This window comes from Candoia aspera, chromosome 2 (assembly GCF_035149785.1).
Source record: "Candoia aspera isolate rCanAsp1 chromosome 2, rCanAsp1.hap2, whole genome shotgun sequence".
Taxonomy (NCBI): Eukaryota; Metazoa; Chordata; class Lepidosauria; order Squamata; family Boidae; genus Candoia; species Candoia aspera.
Genome location: NC_086154.1, coordinates 234161217 through 234177437, shown reverse-complemented (window position 1 = coordinate 234177437; position 16221 = coordinate 234161217). Strand labels below are relative to the sequence as shown.

Below are 16221 nucleotides of genomic sequence, written 5' to 3'. Positions count from 1 at the left end.
CCGTGAAAATGTGAGTCTCCATCCTTGCCTCTCGCTTTTCCAGTTGCATCCTGCCTTCTTGGCCTCAGTTCTTCACTATATTTTGGGCTTTTGCCACCATTCCACTTTAGTTTAACACCCACCAAACACTTCCTTCTAGTTTTCATAAGATGTTTCTTCTCCAAATTACTACTACGTCTACGACTACTACTACAATACTACTACTATTATCACCACTACTACCACTAAACATTTTCCAGGGAGCAGTGAAATATACAGGGACAGATTTAGAACAGATCTGCACCCCCTGCTTGCCCTAGCACAAACACAATCTACCCACCATTTCTGGAGTGCAGGAATGTATGATGTCCTCAATCCAGCTTGCAGTAAACAAAACCTCCACCCGTGTTTTCTGCATCGCCTCAAAACAATTATTTTCCACTTTCAGATGGAAGAAAAGGGGTGGCAACCAATTCATCTTCTGTGCTTCCTCAGGTCTGAATGCTGCCCCCCCACCCCCACTGGTCTGGGCCCCTGCTTTCCAGAGCCTAGGCTTTTCCAGTAAAGGTCGGCAATCTAGGAAACCCTTAAATCAGTACTTCCCAAACCTGGGTAAATTATCCAAAACTGGGTAAAAGTGGTTTTTCTTCAGGTAGTGACACACGAACCCATTATCAATCACAACAGGGACATTTAAATTGACTTAAAGATTGCCACATGAACTAAAATGTATTAGAAAATTTCCCAAAGTATTCCTGTTAAGATGAAAATTGATGAAATTACCAATGGTAATTTGTTGAAATGACATAATCATTCAATGGTGTTGCTTTTATAATACAGGTAGTCCTTGAGTTATGATCATTTGTTCATGACCGTTCCAAGTTACGACAGTGCTGAAAGAAGGGACTTACAACCGGTCCTCAAAGTTCCAGCCGTTGCAGCACCCCTGCAGTCCATGTGAGCAAAATTGGCAACCAGCAGCGTCCTGCAATCATGTGATCCCCATTTGAAACCTCTGCCGGCTTCCCACAAGCAAAGTCAATGGGGAAGTGGCAGGGGAGATCACAAGTCTCTCAGCTAAGTCTCCCCCACCCACCCCAGCCTTCCTTCACTCGCATGTACCATGCCCTCCTTCCCTCGCTTGCATGGGTAATAAAGGAAAAAATTGGGAAGCACTGCCTTAAATGCTGCTTGAAAGAAGCTGGCATATCTGGCTCTGTTTTGTTGGTCAAGGTCTCCTAGCAATTAAAAGGACAGCACTCTAGTCTTGAGTGCTGGGTGGGTCTCTGAGCATGATGTCAGACATAAATCAGAAATCTGAATCTCAATTTTCTCTTGTGTTTCTTCACTTCTTTAGTTTTTTCTTTTTTTTTCTTTGTAGTTTTTTGTTTTTCTGTAGCTTTTATCTTTGCTTGAAACTTAATAAAATTCTAAGGAAAAAAAAGAAATCTGAATCTCAAGGAAGGCTCATAAGTTGTTACAGGTATAGATAATTTCCAGTGGTTTGGGATGCATCCACATACAGTATTTTCTCATTTGTGAGATTTAAGAGTTCAGATTTAGGGTGATGTGCGAATGCAGCCAATGACTCTATCTGCACAATATGAAAAACCATGTGATTTGTTTGGTTGTGACCGTGTGTTGTGTGAAGTGGCAGTTAGGCAAAACAGGACTGTGTGAGAATCTAGCCAATACTTCATGATTAGTAGAACTAGGAGCCTTCATTCAGGAAGCGTCCCAGGTGGTTTCAGGATCCATTCCTTGCTAAAGTGCCTGCGACAATCACATGCTGAAAGGCCGGGGTGGAATTCTAAAAGGTCTTCCCCACTAATGGTATCACTTTTTCCGCAGCAAGTTTTTGGAGAGCCCCTGGAGCAACTTGATACATCTGTGTCCTAATAAGACCACATCTGCACGTCTCTCTCTCCAGTTAGGAAGGTAGACATGGCTTGAATACTTACTACATTCCTCTCATTAACCCTCCCTCTTTTCCCCTGGATTCTGCCCATTTTTTTTTAGGAATTCTTGGAAAAGCTTGCGTTTATATTCCAATCTTTCACTGAACTAACAGGAGTATAGCTTCAGTATGAATTTTGGAATGCTTGAACCAAAAGTAGACAGGCTTTCAGTTTAGAGGAGCTCACATCTTATACAAGTTTCATAGCCATGTTACAAGATATTAGATAGGTGTATTATTATGAATCAAAATACTGTGGGAGAATGCTAAAAATTAAGTCCAATTCTGAAAAGTTATCTTAGTAAATGAATGCTATGGAAATGTATTCCAGTCCCTATTCATGGACGTTCATCCACTAATCTAATGTTACCAATTAAAAATTAATATAAAAAATAATTTCTTATCCTCGATTTTTTGTATATAAATTTACTTAACATGTTCATTAACTTCTGAGTTAAATGAATAATTATTGTTTCTAGTACAATGAAGTCTAATTGATGAAACTCACACGGAAAAAAAACAGTAAAATTAAATTTTGTCAATACTATGAATGTATTTATTATGCTTAGAACAGTAGAAGTAAAATCTTTTTTCATGCTATAAATTTTTATTAAAAACTGAATATACATTTATTTAAATAAATTAACTGGCAATTAAATTTGTGCACAGTAATATTCTCTTATAAAATTGAAATATCATTTCTCTATGTGAGTCTTTTTATATTTGACACCAAAAGGATAAACTGCAAATTGAATTTCACAATGTCCTAAAATGGCTATGTGCACTCTAAATAATTCCAAAAAATTGTGCATGTATTTTAATAGGCACCCTGATACAGCACATATACCATATTTGGAATCAATGGATGCAAGCATGCCTAAGGGTTGCTTTTGGAATCTGTACAGATTTGCATGTATTGGACATATTTAATACTCTTAAAGACAAGAAAAAGACAATATATCATAAATGCTAGGAGTAACACTGTTCTAATTATGATCATGGAAATAATGATTTCATACGAAAAGATAAGTGCTTAGACAGCAGAAGTGTTTCACCAAGTTAGCTGCTCAAAATTAATACATTACAGGAAGAGAGACTTGTCTGATATTTCAAACACTTGAAAGACAGAACTCCTCAAGGCCGTTCTTTTCCTGTTCATATCGATCCAACTGATAATATTCAAAGGTTACTTGATTGATATGCTTTCCACTTGAGACCAGCCGCAATACAGTGTTGTCACAGCCAATCTTCATTTGAGCTAGTCAAAGGGAAATAATTTAGCTATTATTTTAACTGCTTTAGAAAATCTATAATTATATAACTTAAATAATCTTAATGTATTACACCATTATATGGATGATCTGTATACAAATTTTCAAAAGGTATGTCTATATCATTCCTTATACCCTGCTGCCCCACTCCCCCCAAAAATGATCTGGGTGTGTGGATAAAAGCAACTTCCACCCCAACTAAGTATCATGCATGAAGATTAGACATGGATGTGCATATGTGCAGCAGTGAATATCTGCACATACGATATCCAATGAGGCATCTTCATTCCATATTGAACCACCCATTATTGCAAAGGGTATAGGGAAAACCTTATTAATACATCAATCACTATCAAAGAGTGCCTTCACACTGATTTCATTGATGGGTTCAAAATAGGATTAAATATTTTTCCTATTATGAATCCATTGCCCTTACTCTGAAACGGCTTAATCCGACCTCAATAAGATCAGTGTATGACCAATTTAATTGATAATATAATATGACGACAACAACATTCTTTACAGGATTTCTGATTGGATAGAATAATTCTTGAGGCATTAATTCAGGAGGCATTGTCCTTATATCAGAGGTGCTTAATTTGCCTTCATTAATGCCCATTATACCAAATCTGAATGATCACACAGTAACAGTTCATCATATGAGCTATATGATACTGGATTCCCTGAAAGATAAAATTCACTGTAACTACAAAACTATGATGTAAAAATAGCAGCAGAAGGCAGAAACAACTGGCAATGAATGGAACTGAAAAGACTGTGATGGTTTTTTTATTTGTTTGAAGGAAAATAGTCTACACACAGAAGCATTTACAACTCTCAGATAGAAAAGAGGAAGCCTCACTAAATGGCATGGAAGGAAAAAACGCCTTACTTGTATTTAACTGAGCTAGGTTTTCCCATGTCTTCATGCTGCATACATTACAGTGTGAAATTGTGTCTAGATTGGGGCCAATTTGATAAGACTCTGCAACACATATCAGTACCTTAGAGAACAGGGGACATGGTTTTAATACCAGCACATTTTTATTTACCCCCCACTAACTCTAGAATACAGGCTAAGATAAGATAAACATGGACCTTTCCATTATTACTGAATGAGTACTGGTAATGCCATTCATTTGCATCAAATTCACAAGAATTATTTTCTTGGTTTAAATGTCCAAGAAAATCCACATAATTTCCATAATACATGCTTTTTTGGCAGTTTATAACAGTATGGAATAAGCAGTCACTTGTGCTCAAATTTTGAAATAGATTTGCTATATTAAGTGCCACAGAAGGAGAAGGAAGCCATCCAAGGTCAAGAGGCTGTACTTAACCTCATTGGAGGCAGCAGTGGCCCGGTAGGTGGGAGCAGTTATACGAGGAGAATGAGACTGTACAGTCTACTTGGGTCAGGGCATAAGCTTCTGTTTTTCCTGGGTAGTGGGACAGAGTTTGCAGGGGATGGCATATCTGTGGGTCTTTCTGCTATAATAAGTTACAACCTTCTCTGTGTTTTCTGCGTCAAAAAGGAAGTAAACTATGCCTTCAATTTTTGGCAATTGTGTTTAGACAGGGTTAGACAGGGAACAGCAAAAAAGATATTTGGGGACTGCATGAGGTCTTTGTAGTCTCAAGTTTCCCATTCTGCTATATGGTATTTGTGAGACCATCTTCATATAGCAATGATGACATTGACTGATTGATGCCCACTCATGGCCTGAGTCTGCAGCTAAGCAAAACTCGTTCCACGGGATAAGACCTTATTTTTTTCTCAACATGCATTGCTACTCTTCCATGTAAATCTCAGTCGTGAGAAGTAATCATCCAAACGTAGTGTTGGTATCATGTCATCCCTTATGCATAGCCAAAAATGCGTGGCCTTCCTCATCCTGATAGTCTCTAGATCTGTTGGAAAAAGATTTTTGGGAGTTGTAGTTGCGATGCTTCTGAAGGCCGTGAGATTGATTAAACAGACAGCAATGCCAGAAAGTAGGTTGCAGATAAATACCAGAAAAGCTTTTTTTCTTTTTCTTTAATACACTTTATCATGCTTTCTTACTGGAAGAGCTGGAAAATCCTAAGCAATCAGTTTATATAATTATCTTTTTTATATCTACAGCTTCCATACCTGGGCTGCCAAAAGCTAGTTAATATTAGATGAAAACAGAGAATTAGCCTCCTCTTTTCTGCCCTCTAATGGTTATCTGGCATTTTGCAGATATGGTAGCCTAATAATCCCTTTGAGGAAATATTTGAACAAGAAGCATTAGCACAAGAGTTTACCGGGGCCACTGAAAGAATGGCAAAGATCAGCCAAGGGAAGCATCTTAGAAGGGTCTAACCCATTTCCACCCAGCAGCTCCATAAAATCTCCAGCGCCCCTGCAGCCTGCAGTTGGTTTCTGTGTACAAGGAAATGCAGAAGGACATGGAACCATGTTAAATGGATAATTTAAAATGCACGTTTATTTTAGTAAATGAGATTTATGCGATCATGCAAAATAATCAAGTGTGTTTTAGTTTTGATTACTGAAGTTCTCTTTCAAACTTTCCAAAGTAGTTCAAAGCAGACTTGTAATCATCTTCACAGCCTCAAAACACTGAGAACTCACAAAGATCACTATAAGCTCATCAGTGCTGCTTCCTGCTAACCAAGAGACTCTCATTCAGATTTCCTGAGCTCCAAGAGATCCTTGGGAACAAAAATTGACTCACCATTTCCAACCAAAAGGGAATAAAAGAAACTGCTAGTTTCTATACATATTGAGCAAGTGAATGTTAAATGAAATACCACTTAAGGGCATAAAGATTCAAGAAGCGCTTTAAGATTTCTCTCTTTTTAAAAAAAGTCTCTACTTCCCAGAGGAGTGACTCTGTTCTAAATGCAGAGTTCATTAATGCTGGAAGCTTTTGGAGCAAGGATGTAGTGAATGGTGGCAGTCCTTGTGCCACTGGCAGATAGACACTAAGCCTGGATTTTAACATAGCTTTAATAAGCGACAATTACTTATTACACATCATGCTAAGCCAAAAACAAATAACCACTTTATGGGTTTGTGCTGTGTAGTAGCTATTAGCTCTACTATTTGTGTCAAACTAGGAGATCTCTCCATATGCAAGAATACATTTCAGAAATATATGTTTTGTCAATTTTTATGACCAGATACCTGTACTGAACAGGAAGAGAGAATGTTCAAAATCCACAGATGGGTAGCGCCTTCCAGAGTTAATATCAGACAAATGGTTCTGGTATAAAAATAAGGAGACAGGGAACAAATAGAAAAATAGGCCATATGTGGCCATGAGGACTAGCAGCAAATCTGCAGAATCATGTACCACTGTAGCAGATGGATAATGAAGAAACGGGCAACTCACCTTCAAGTGAAAGCCATTCAGATGTCCCAGCCTAAGATCAGATATTTTTATCACTGCTGGGTAGATAATGGAAAAACTGCAGTTCCGATGCTGATGAGGAACAATCATCGTAAAACTTCCACTCGGAGTCTGAGAGATGACATTGCAAGCTTTAGTACAGGGGAAAGAGAGAATTACTGAGTCATAATCTGTTCACTAAAAAGGAATGCAGACTTTTTATCTGAGGTCTTGGGACCAAGACAGGTAAGATGCTAATCAGCTGTACTGAAGTCTTGCAACCGTATTTCCCACCCCAAAAATCAGGCATGAGGTTTTCAATTCAGGTTGCAACTATCACACTGGCAGCAACAGAGAATAACCATTGTTTGTTTGCCCCATTTTAATGAAGTAATCTCCCCAAGGTGCTACAGTATGTCATCTAGTAGAAAAAATATTCCATAGGGACAGATAGTTTGCGGTGTACATAGAGAAACATAAGTCTTCTCCATCATCAAAATATCTAACCAGAATTGCTCCCACATTTGTGGGGCAGGGAGGGGGAATGGTAAAAAAAAGCCAATGAGTTTGCCTACTCTTTTGTGCCATGTCAGTTCATCTTTATAAAGGCACATTCAGCCCCACAAGGTAGACCAGACCTGAAAATCAACCCCACAGGAAAGCTGAAACTACTTTTATTGAAAGTGGCTGTAATAACAGAATCTTGCAAGTCTACTTACTTTAAGCTTTCTTCATTTTGGTAGTAGAATTTTAGGAAGGACAGAGGAAATCATTTTGTTGCTGTTGTTAAAGCATTTGTAAGCAATCTCTTTGCCAACAAATGAATACCATTCACAGATTTCTGGTGCTGCTGCCTTCTCATCTGCGTCTTCAGGGTATTGCATAAGGTATATTTTGCTCACTCTTACCTTACCTTCAAGGAAGAATTCTAATTCTTTATGACTTGTTCTAAAATGCCTATGCCAAATCATGCTTAAAGAGCATAATGACCCTCCATTGTCATTTGATCATGGCCCAGCAGTCAGCATCTTTGCCCAATTAAGTTGCAGTACCCAGCCAATCTTGGTTGTTCTCAAAAATACCCCCAGGGGTGAACTTGGTTAGTGCTTGAATGGGAGGCTGCCAGAAAATCTCAGGGCTTGGTAGAGTAGACTGGGAAGTCAGAAAAACATTGGAGAAGAAGGCAACAGCAGGCCCCTGTTGTGGGCAAGAAAACATAGTCATGTCGATTGAGCCTTTGCTTAGTCAGTACCAATACTATTCCTATTTATTTGTTCACAGCTTGGTTATATTGTTGTTCTACTCAGAAACCACAGCCATCTTTTGCTTTTTTTCTTTTCAGAAGATAAAATGAAAACAAACTTACGGAAAAGATTGGGCTGCTTCTTTATTGTTAATGTGAATCCATTCCCTGCATCCTGAATCCTGAAGAAGATCATTGCAACATTCTGAGATGACCGGATGGTGGTCCTGATAGCTCCAGCTTCACAGAAATCTCTATACCTTTGAAAGGTGGGGAGAGGGTGATCCAAAGAGCTAGGAAACTTCTCACCTTTCAGTATCCAGCCATCAAAAACCTAGAAGGATGTAGGAGTACAGAAGAGAATTAGGATTTATATCAGATTTTCTCAGCTTGATGTCTTCCATATTTACTGAGACTGCAATTCCCAGACTGAGGATATTCTGCCTCTAAATCCAAAAGCACAGTTTGTCCATTAAAGTAGACTCTTTGTTCATCATGTTTCATATTAAGCGTTTAAATCCAAATACATTGTTCATAATTGGATTTAAAGCCCTTGAATACTGATCATTATTGTTCATATTACTGGTATTGGCATCAATTTATTGGCATTTCAATAAATATGGATAAGAACATACATTTCTCACTCTCAGATTATTCCTTTTAGTGAATATAATACTACTTAATGAAGTAAGAAGAGACTGACTCTTTTCATTATAGAAAGAGCTTCTTGTAGGCATAGGACTTCCGTTCTACCCCATGGTAATCTAAGAATTTCACCAATCTGTTCCCACATATGACTTGCCATTAACATCAATTATAAGTCACCACTTTGTACACAAATAGTTAATTACTCTGACATTCTCTATAGTTTCCACTTCAAATGTTTTAATAATTGGGCTTAATTATGAAAGATACGTTTCTAAACCTGACATTTAAACTTGAAGTGGAGTGATCAATATGCAGTGTCACACAGATGCTGGTCCCCTACACTCCAATTCTAGAGATCATGCATTCCCCTCAGTGGTCCTGATCCAAACATTCTTGAGCTGAGTAGTCAGCTATGTATATACCACAGTTGGGGTCCCTAAACTTTGGGAGCTAGAAGGCACTTCTGAAATGTTGTAACCATGTTTTGGACACTCTCACAAAATGGCTACCAACAAGGGAACCTTGTGAAGATACCTGCTATCACCCCTGCCCCCTTCCAGGCCATTTTTCTTCTGACTTCTCCTGCCACCCAGGCAGATGGATAGTACATTTCCAAGCAGAACTCTGGGCTATGGCCATCTATCATGTTTATTTTCTTTGAATTCTCCCAGGGCCCATGTGAAACCTAGCAATATTCTTGGAGATAAAGATAATGCAACTAGCACTTGGCTTTACAGAATGTCTATTTTACATCTAATGTTTTTTAAAGGTGAATAAAGGTGACTGCTTGTTGTTCTAACCATCCCTGATTCTTCAGACAAACAGAGCAACGTATGAGATACTCCATGTTCCAGATCCAAGGAAATTAAAATGTTCACATTACATGAATTCAAAGAAACAAATGTTTTGAACTGAACATTAATTATATTCTCTTAGGAATCACTAATACATTCCACTTAAAGTCTTGGCAGACAATTTTCAGTCAATAAATTCATGGTGTATGGTTGTCATCTATAGGTTGGGCTTCCCTTCAGGGTTATGTTTTGGGTAAAGAAGTGATGTTTTCCTATGCTGCATTTTATCCTAGAGAATGCAATTACTGTATTTCTCCAGATAATGTGCTAATAAGGTTGTCATGTGTAACAACTGACAGAGGGTAGCAAGTTCTCTCCACCTATTGCAGCAACAGAATAAAGTTTCTTGTAATACTTTAAACTCTGGCAATTGTATAAAGTAGTATGATAAATCAATAATATCCTTCCCATAATCACACTCTTCTGTGGCCTACCATTCTGCCTGCTTCCTTCCTCATTTCTATTTTTATTGCCTGCAGAAACTCTTAACTATGTTGTGTTAATACTTTATCTCTGTGCTCTTAAATACTTCATTATTGAACATAATGTATTCCCTGATGAATCTCAAGTTCATGAAAGGCAGTGTGGTACAGTGATTGAGGGTTGGGCTACAACTGATGAGACCCAGGTTCAAATTTCTGCCCAGCCAAACTTTATGGGCTGACCTTGGGCCAACATTATGGTTAGCCTACCTGGCAGGCTTGTTGCTAAAAGAAAATGGAAAAAGGGAGAACTATGGGCATCCTTGAAAAAAAGATGTAAGTGGAATGATAAAAATAAAATCCACGCTGGTGCTAAGGCCATCAGAAGCTGACTGTAGAGGAGGGATTTTGGACCAAAACCCGACCTCATTCCACACACCATGTTTGGAAACCTTGAAAGAGAGATCTGAACCATTACCTTCTATTTTGATTTAATGACATTACTAGTGCCAAATACATCCTCTTTTTAAAAAAAGAAAAGTTAACTTGTGGTGTGTATTCCCCCACCCCACCCACATCTGCCATAGCAACTCTCAGTCTGTGGATAACCTCATACCTTCAAGAAATCTCCAGCTTGACAGTCAATGCTGACAAAATCAAAATCTATGCTGATGAACTCCTCTGGTTCCCCTATGAAGAATGTGGCGCAATGTACCTGGGGCTGGTCTGCAGTGAAGGTAAACTGCCCTTCTATACTTAGCATGTCAAGGCATCCTGCAGATGAGAATACAAGCAAGTTACTCCTTTTTCTTAGGGGAGGAATCTCATTTCACATGTTGGTCTCAAGGGCGGAGAGCATTACAGAGAGAAGCTGTGTGCACGCAAAATGAAAGACAAGCTTTTGTAGAATACTTTGAGTGACAGGAAAGAATCTTGCTTTTGATAATCTTAAAAACAATACACATTTAATCTTACAAAATCATACAGTATAAAAATAAGTAACCCAATAATTTTAGGCTAGTATTCGCAGTATAAAGGAGAAACCAGCAGCTAAATAGTTCCTAGATTAAGGCTCTTTTACATGCATTGCTAAGGACAAGCTAAATGTAACTCACAAACATGCTGACTGTATGTGAATGTTCCTTTTAGGGAAAGACCGCCATTCAGCAGTAGGCTGTTTAATTCACAGAGATGATCCCAGATTCAGTCCCCAGCACATATAGCTACAGAAGACTTCAGAGTGAAATGTTGGAAAGTTACATCCAGACTCTCTAGTCCAGGTGTAGGCAGCTCCTAGATTGCTTAATTATGCCCCCAAACTGGGAGGACGATTTTCTGCCATTTGGATGTAATAAACATACAAAACTGTATTGGAAGCCCTAAAAGAAGCACCCCCGCAAAATCTAGAAACAAATGGAGAACACGTGTAGTATTACTCTCCCAACCACTACCATTGCAGGTCTTGGCCCCCTGTCCCCAACCAGTAGTGAGGTCCCCAGACTCCAAACCTTTCTCACCCCTGGCCCTTCTTCCTAATTTACTACTATGATTTTTAAATCTCATCAGATAAATCCTTTCCCTTCTCTCCTCTTCCTTCCTTCTCCATATGGGTTTAAAAGTTCATATGAGAAGAACCAGGGAGGGGGCACATTAATCCATCCTTCCTGCCCACTGTTTTTCTAACCCCAATCACACTGTCAAAAAATATCATAGACAAGCTGCTCTATCAGGAAACAAAAGTAAAAAGTCCACAGTTGTATAATGCCTTTATTAGGATTAATTAAAATGACATAAAAGAATGTGCAAGCTTTTGAGTTTTTCTTACACTGAGTCTAATGCTACCAAAAAGCAGGAGAGGGAAGCAAGAAAATCCAAAAGGCAAATTTTACAGCTCTGAGGTTAGATACTCAAGACTCTTAAAATGGCAATTGGAGGCTAAAGGCATCTATTAGCAAAAGGTGCAACTGATGGCAACTTTTGACTAACATTCTAGAACAAAGGGAATAGTGGCTGTCCCCAATTCTGGAAACACAAGGTTCCCCAGGGTTCTTACAGGCTCCTGGCTTGGAAAAGAAGGGGAAAAACTGATACATCTTGGAAGTGATTGATTGATTATGTGCCATCAAGTCAGTGTTAACTCTTAATAGATTTTCCCCTGACTATCAGTCCCTAACCCAGTTTTTCATGTCTCCCAACTTCCTTGGAAGTGACTTCTTTTCAAAAGGAGATACGGTTATAAATGCATCTGCACAATGTGTAATTTGGCACAGCATTTATACAGCACCTTTGAGAGTGCGTAGTGGGCTATCTGTATAGGCTTTCCAAGAACAATTCTACAATCATTTATCCATGTATAAATGGAGGAGGCCAACAATAAAACAGCTTAAACCTATGTGAGATTTCAACTGTGGCTGTCCTGTTCTTCATGGAAGAAGAAGGGGGAAGTTTCTTTTCCTTACGTTCTCATTCTGCTTTTATTACAATAAATAGTAATACAGAAATTAGAAGACATAAACAGAGTTTTCCCACTTCTGAGCTGAAATACTTCGATTTCATCTAGAAGAATTCTATCCTTCAGGCATGCAACAGCATTCAAGGGAAGGGGAGGTGGGGTGGGATGATGAAAGCAGCATTGCACTGCGAACTCCACCCCTTTTGTATATGCATTATGTCACATTCACATACTAATGGGGTGGAGCGTGCAGTGCAATGCTGCTTTTATCATTCTTACAAAAGCAGCCAGCTCCTGAAGCTAATGCTGTCAATGCTATCTCCACTGCTGATCCCTTTCCTACCTCCATTGCCTCTGTTTCAGATCACTGCAGGTATCTGATATCTCTCCAGAAAAGTTGAATTTTCCAACCTTGGACAGGGTAGGAAAAAGGGAAAAGGCACTACTTTAGCATATGGCAGCCAAGATGTCTTAAGCTTATCTCACTTATGGTCTGGGAATGGGATGAAGGCAACATCATGGGAACATGGCAGAACAAAGAGGTTGCTGCGGCATGTTTGTGCCAGGGTGAGGTGCCAGAGGGGAAACTCCCAAAGTAAGTAATATTACAGTAATGCAACAGAAGCAAGCTTTTACGCTAGAAGCTTCCTTTCTCCCCTTTTTCTTTTTCCAGATGGTTTCAGTCTGCTTTCTGTTTACAAACCACGAATACAACTTTTTTTTTAATCCTTTCAACCGTGTCTAATTCTCAGAGAGTACCAGGAGTTTTCTTGGCAAGGTTTTTCAGAAGTGGTTTGCCACTGCTTCCTTCCTAGGGCTGAGAGAAAGTGACTGGCCCAAGGTCACCCAGCTGGCTTTGTGCCTAAGGCAGGATTAGAACTCATGGTCTCCCAGTTTCTAGCCTGATGCCTTAAACCAGTGTTTCTCAGCCTTGCTGGCTGGAGAATTCTGGGAGCTGAAGTCCACATATCTTCAAGTTGCCAAAGTTGAGAAACACTGCCTTAACCACTACAACAAACTGGCTCTCCTTTCATCCAATACAGTAAGCCAAAGCCCCACAACTACATTATGATTTAGTACAATGGAAAATGTTGCATGTATAAGGGTCTCTGTTTAATCCCTGGGATGCCAGTTAAAAGGATGAAACAGGTGATTTTAAGAAACAGGGGTGATGTCAACAGAGGTCAGCCTTTGGAGAACTAACACCAATGAGCATGATCTGTATTGGGCTACATGGCATAAGGTAGCTTTCTCTGTCCTTAAGTTAATTCTTATAGCCAGTGAAACTTTTCACTGAATTTCTGCAAGCTTTTTCTCTTTTTCTCTCTTCTCACTGTACTGAACCCCATGTTTACTATTTTTTTCCCTTGTGCCAATTGCTTTCCCTCTTGTTGCATGCTGAACAAAGGTACTGGGCTAGGAGTGGAAACAGCCTTCATGCCATCTCCTCCTCCTTAGGATAGGGCACAGAGATCCTCTCAGATCCTCCCCACAACCTTCCCTTAACAGAATTGCTTTTGGCATCCTTCCCCAACTTGCAGCCTTGCAGCTGACTGATCCAGAACTTTTGGGACTGAAATCCAATACCTACAGAGGGCATCTGGGGAAAGATGGCTTGGAGTTTTGCTCCCAGAAGGGAACTTCTCCATCTTAATTTGAACCCAGGGTCAGGAGCAGACTTTGGAATCTGTCTCAGTGTAAGGGTTCAGTATTGGCATGCATTTAATCATGCTTAAAAACTTGTTTAAAGGGATCTCCTCTCAACCCCAAAAAACCAACTGACATCTCCTAGGAAGCTGGAACCTAAGATTCTGCAGGGCCATTCTCTTTGGCCCTGTCCTTTCCTTTCCTTAGAGCACCAGCACAGCACTGCTACCACTATCCATATTCCACCCAAACTTTTCCTCCTATCATGTTTTCTGTTCTAGGACATCTTCCTCCACTGGTGGAAACCCCACTGCAAGGGAACTTCATAATGTTCCTTTCTCTAGTCTAGCTTCAGATGGTATCAATGTTCTCCAGATGCAGTGGGTAGTCCTGCTTGTCTGAAGGGCCTCATGTTGGACTACTCCCTCAGTCACAAGCATTCTCTGGTATCCCCCATCAAACTGAATAAACCCACCATAAACTTTTTTGCTTTCCTGCTGGCAGTTCCAAAAGGAGGGATTTCACATTACTATCTGCCTCTGAAATCACTTATTCAAAACCTGTTTTGGCGGTATTCATGATACCCCCCTTTTCAGAGAAGGTGCTCGTTGGCAACAGAAGCACAGTACAGCAGGGGACTGCCAAAGAGGGCAAGGCGTTGGTTCCTCCCAGAAAGTTTTCCGTTCCAGCTGATCACCCTCGAAAAGCACATGGTCCGCAGCTTATTTAACCTTCACTCTTACCAAAGCTGGCGTTTAAAAAGGGCTCCGGGACTACTTGTCGTTTCTCACTCGCGGGGAGCCGTCCCTGCCCGAGTCTCACCACACCCAGGAAACTTTGAGGCAACACGCCCGCTCCGGTTTTCATCCTAGGACTGCGTTCAAGATCACTTGAACCCAAGACTAACCTTCTAAGTCCGCCCCTCTGACCCATAGCTTCCCGGGAGTAGGGGGATTACAACTCCCATCACCCCCGGACATCTGGCGGGAGGGTCACCATCCCGACTGGCTTCTTCCCTTCCACCTCTTCCGCGAATCCCTCAACTCCCTTCCCGCAGCCCCGGCTACTAAGCAGCAACTCTCCGCCGCTGCTGCCCGCCCTCTTCCCGCTCGCCCGCCCGAGGTAGCCTGCAACTCCGCCAGCCGGACGTGGGCACGCCGCTCGCCTCCGAAAGGAACTCACGCAGCGCCCGACGGTAGATCTGCTCCCCGGAGAGTTGCCTTTTCAGCTCCTGGTTGAATAGCAGGGCCGGCCCGTCGGCGAAGGCTTCGCCCCTCCCCTGGAGACACAAAAGACAAAAGAGCTCCGAGGTGAGGAAGAAGGGGCCAACCCGGCGGCTCCGCGGGGCTCTCGCAAGAAAGCGCCGGCGCGCTCTTGGCGCAAACGGGGCGCCGCAAGGAAAACGCGCGAGCGCAGCGGCCGCCGTGGCTCGGAAGGGCCGGGGCGAAGAACGAGGATCAGTGGGGCGCCTGCTCTTCGCTCACCTCCAAGTACCTGCTCTCCCCTCCGAGAGCGGCCCAGAAGAGCAGGACGAGCTGGCAGCTCCGGAATCCGGCAGCCATGCCGCCTCTCCCGCGCTTATGCGCCGCGGCGTGCGGAGACCGGTAGCAGCGGCGGGCGCGGCACCTTCTCGGGCGCTTCCTCCTCACCGGCTTTCCTGGATGGCTTCATTTTATAGAGCTTTGGCAGAGGGGTGGCACTCTGTCCCCTGACTGATAGGGTAACCCATGGTTACTGGATCTCTGCCAGGGAGGCGACAGAGTGCGCGCTGATGACGGGCCCCCCAAATCCGCTGCTGCACTCGTGCCCCGCGTCTCGCGCGGTCTAGGCAAGGCTCAAAGCCCCGGCGAGGAGGTCCCCTCATCCCTCCGCTGCCACTTGCAGAATTGCCCGCCCCCACTAGAAAACTAAAGGGTTCCTTGCCCCTTTTGCAACTCGCCCTTTTGGAAGAGAGCCGCTGGCAGCCAATAGCTAACAGCTAAGAACAGAAATCCGATCTGGGGAGGCCTTTTGTTCAGGTTAAATCCTGTTTTCCTAAAGGAAACTTTTCTACCACATCATATTGTCCACTATCACAAGTGTAGATTCTAGGCTTGCCATAGATTGTGCAAGTTGTCAGTCCTTTGAAACTGTTTCATAAGATATGTAAATTTCCCATCACCTCAATGTATAGGTAAATTGTTATCAAGCAATTTTCATCTCTGAATCTTAATCTTGAGCAGCATGACACTGATCCAGCCTCTTATTTATTTAGTTATTTATCTATCTGATCACCTGAAACCAGCCAGACTATAGGTTTGTTACCCAGAAGTCTGTTCTCCGTTTGCAGTTGCCATTTGTGGCTTCATCAGCTGCTTATGACAAGAAAAAA

At 41.4% G+C, this 16221-nt stretch overlaps 1 protein-coding gene across 2 annotated transcripts; it reads right to left on the bottom strand.

Moving 5' to 3' along the window:
- Nucleotides 1-2479: 2479 nt before the first annotated feature.
- CRHBP (corticotropin releasing hormone binding protein) lies at nucleotides 2480-15474 on the bottom strand. Of its 2 annotated transcripts, XM_063295543.1 has the most exons (7): nucleotides 15335-15474; nucleotides 15033-15129; nucleotides 10368-10525; nucleotides 7951-8161; nucleotides 6588-6736; nucleotides 5497-5614; nucleotides 2480-3194 (listed from the first exon to the last, which is right to left on the bottom strand). In XM_063295543.1, the coding sequence occupies exons 1-7, from the start codon at nucleotides 15410-15412 to the stop codon at nucleotides 3046-3048; spliced, it is 960 nt and encodes a 319-aa protein (XP_063151613.1). In that variant the 5' UTR covers nucleotides 15413-15474; the 3' UTR covers nucleotides 2480-3045. The 2 variants fall into 2 exon arrangements, with proteins under 2 accessions (XP_063151613.1, XP_063151614.1); XM_063295544.1 differs by lacking the exons at nucleotides 2480-3194; nucleotides 5497-5614 and adding an exon at nucleotides 5924-6458.
- Nucleotides 15475-16221: the final 747 nt, after the last annotated feature.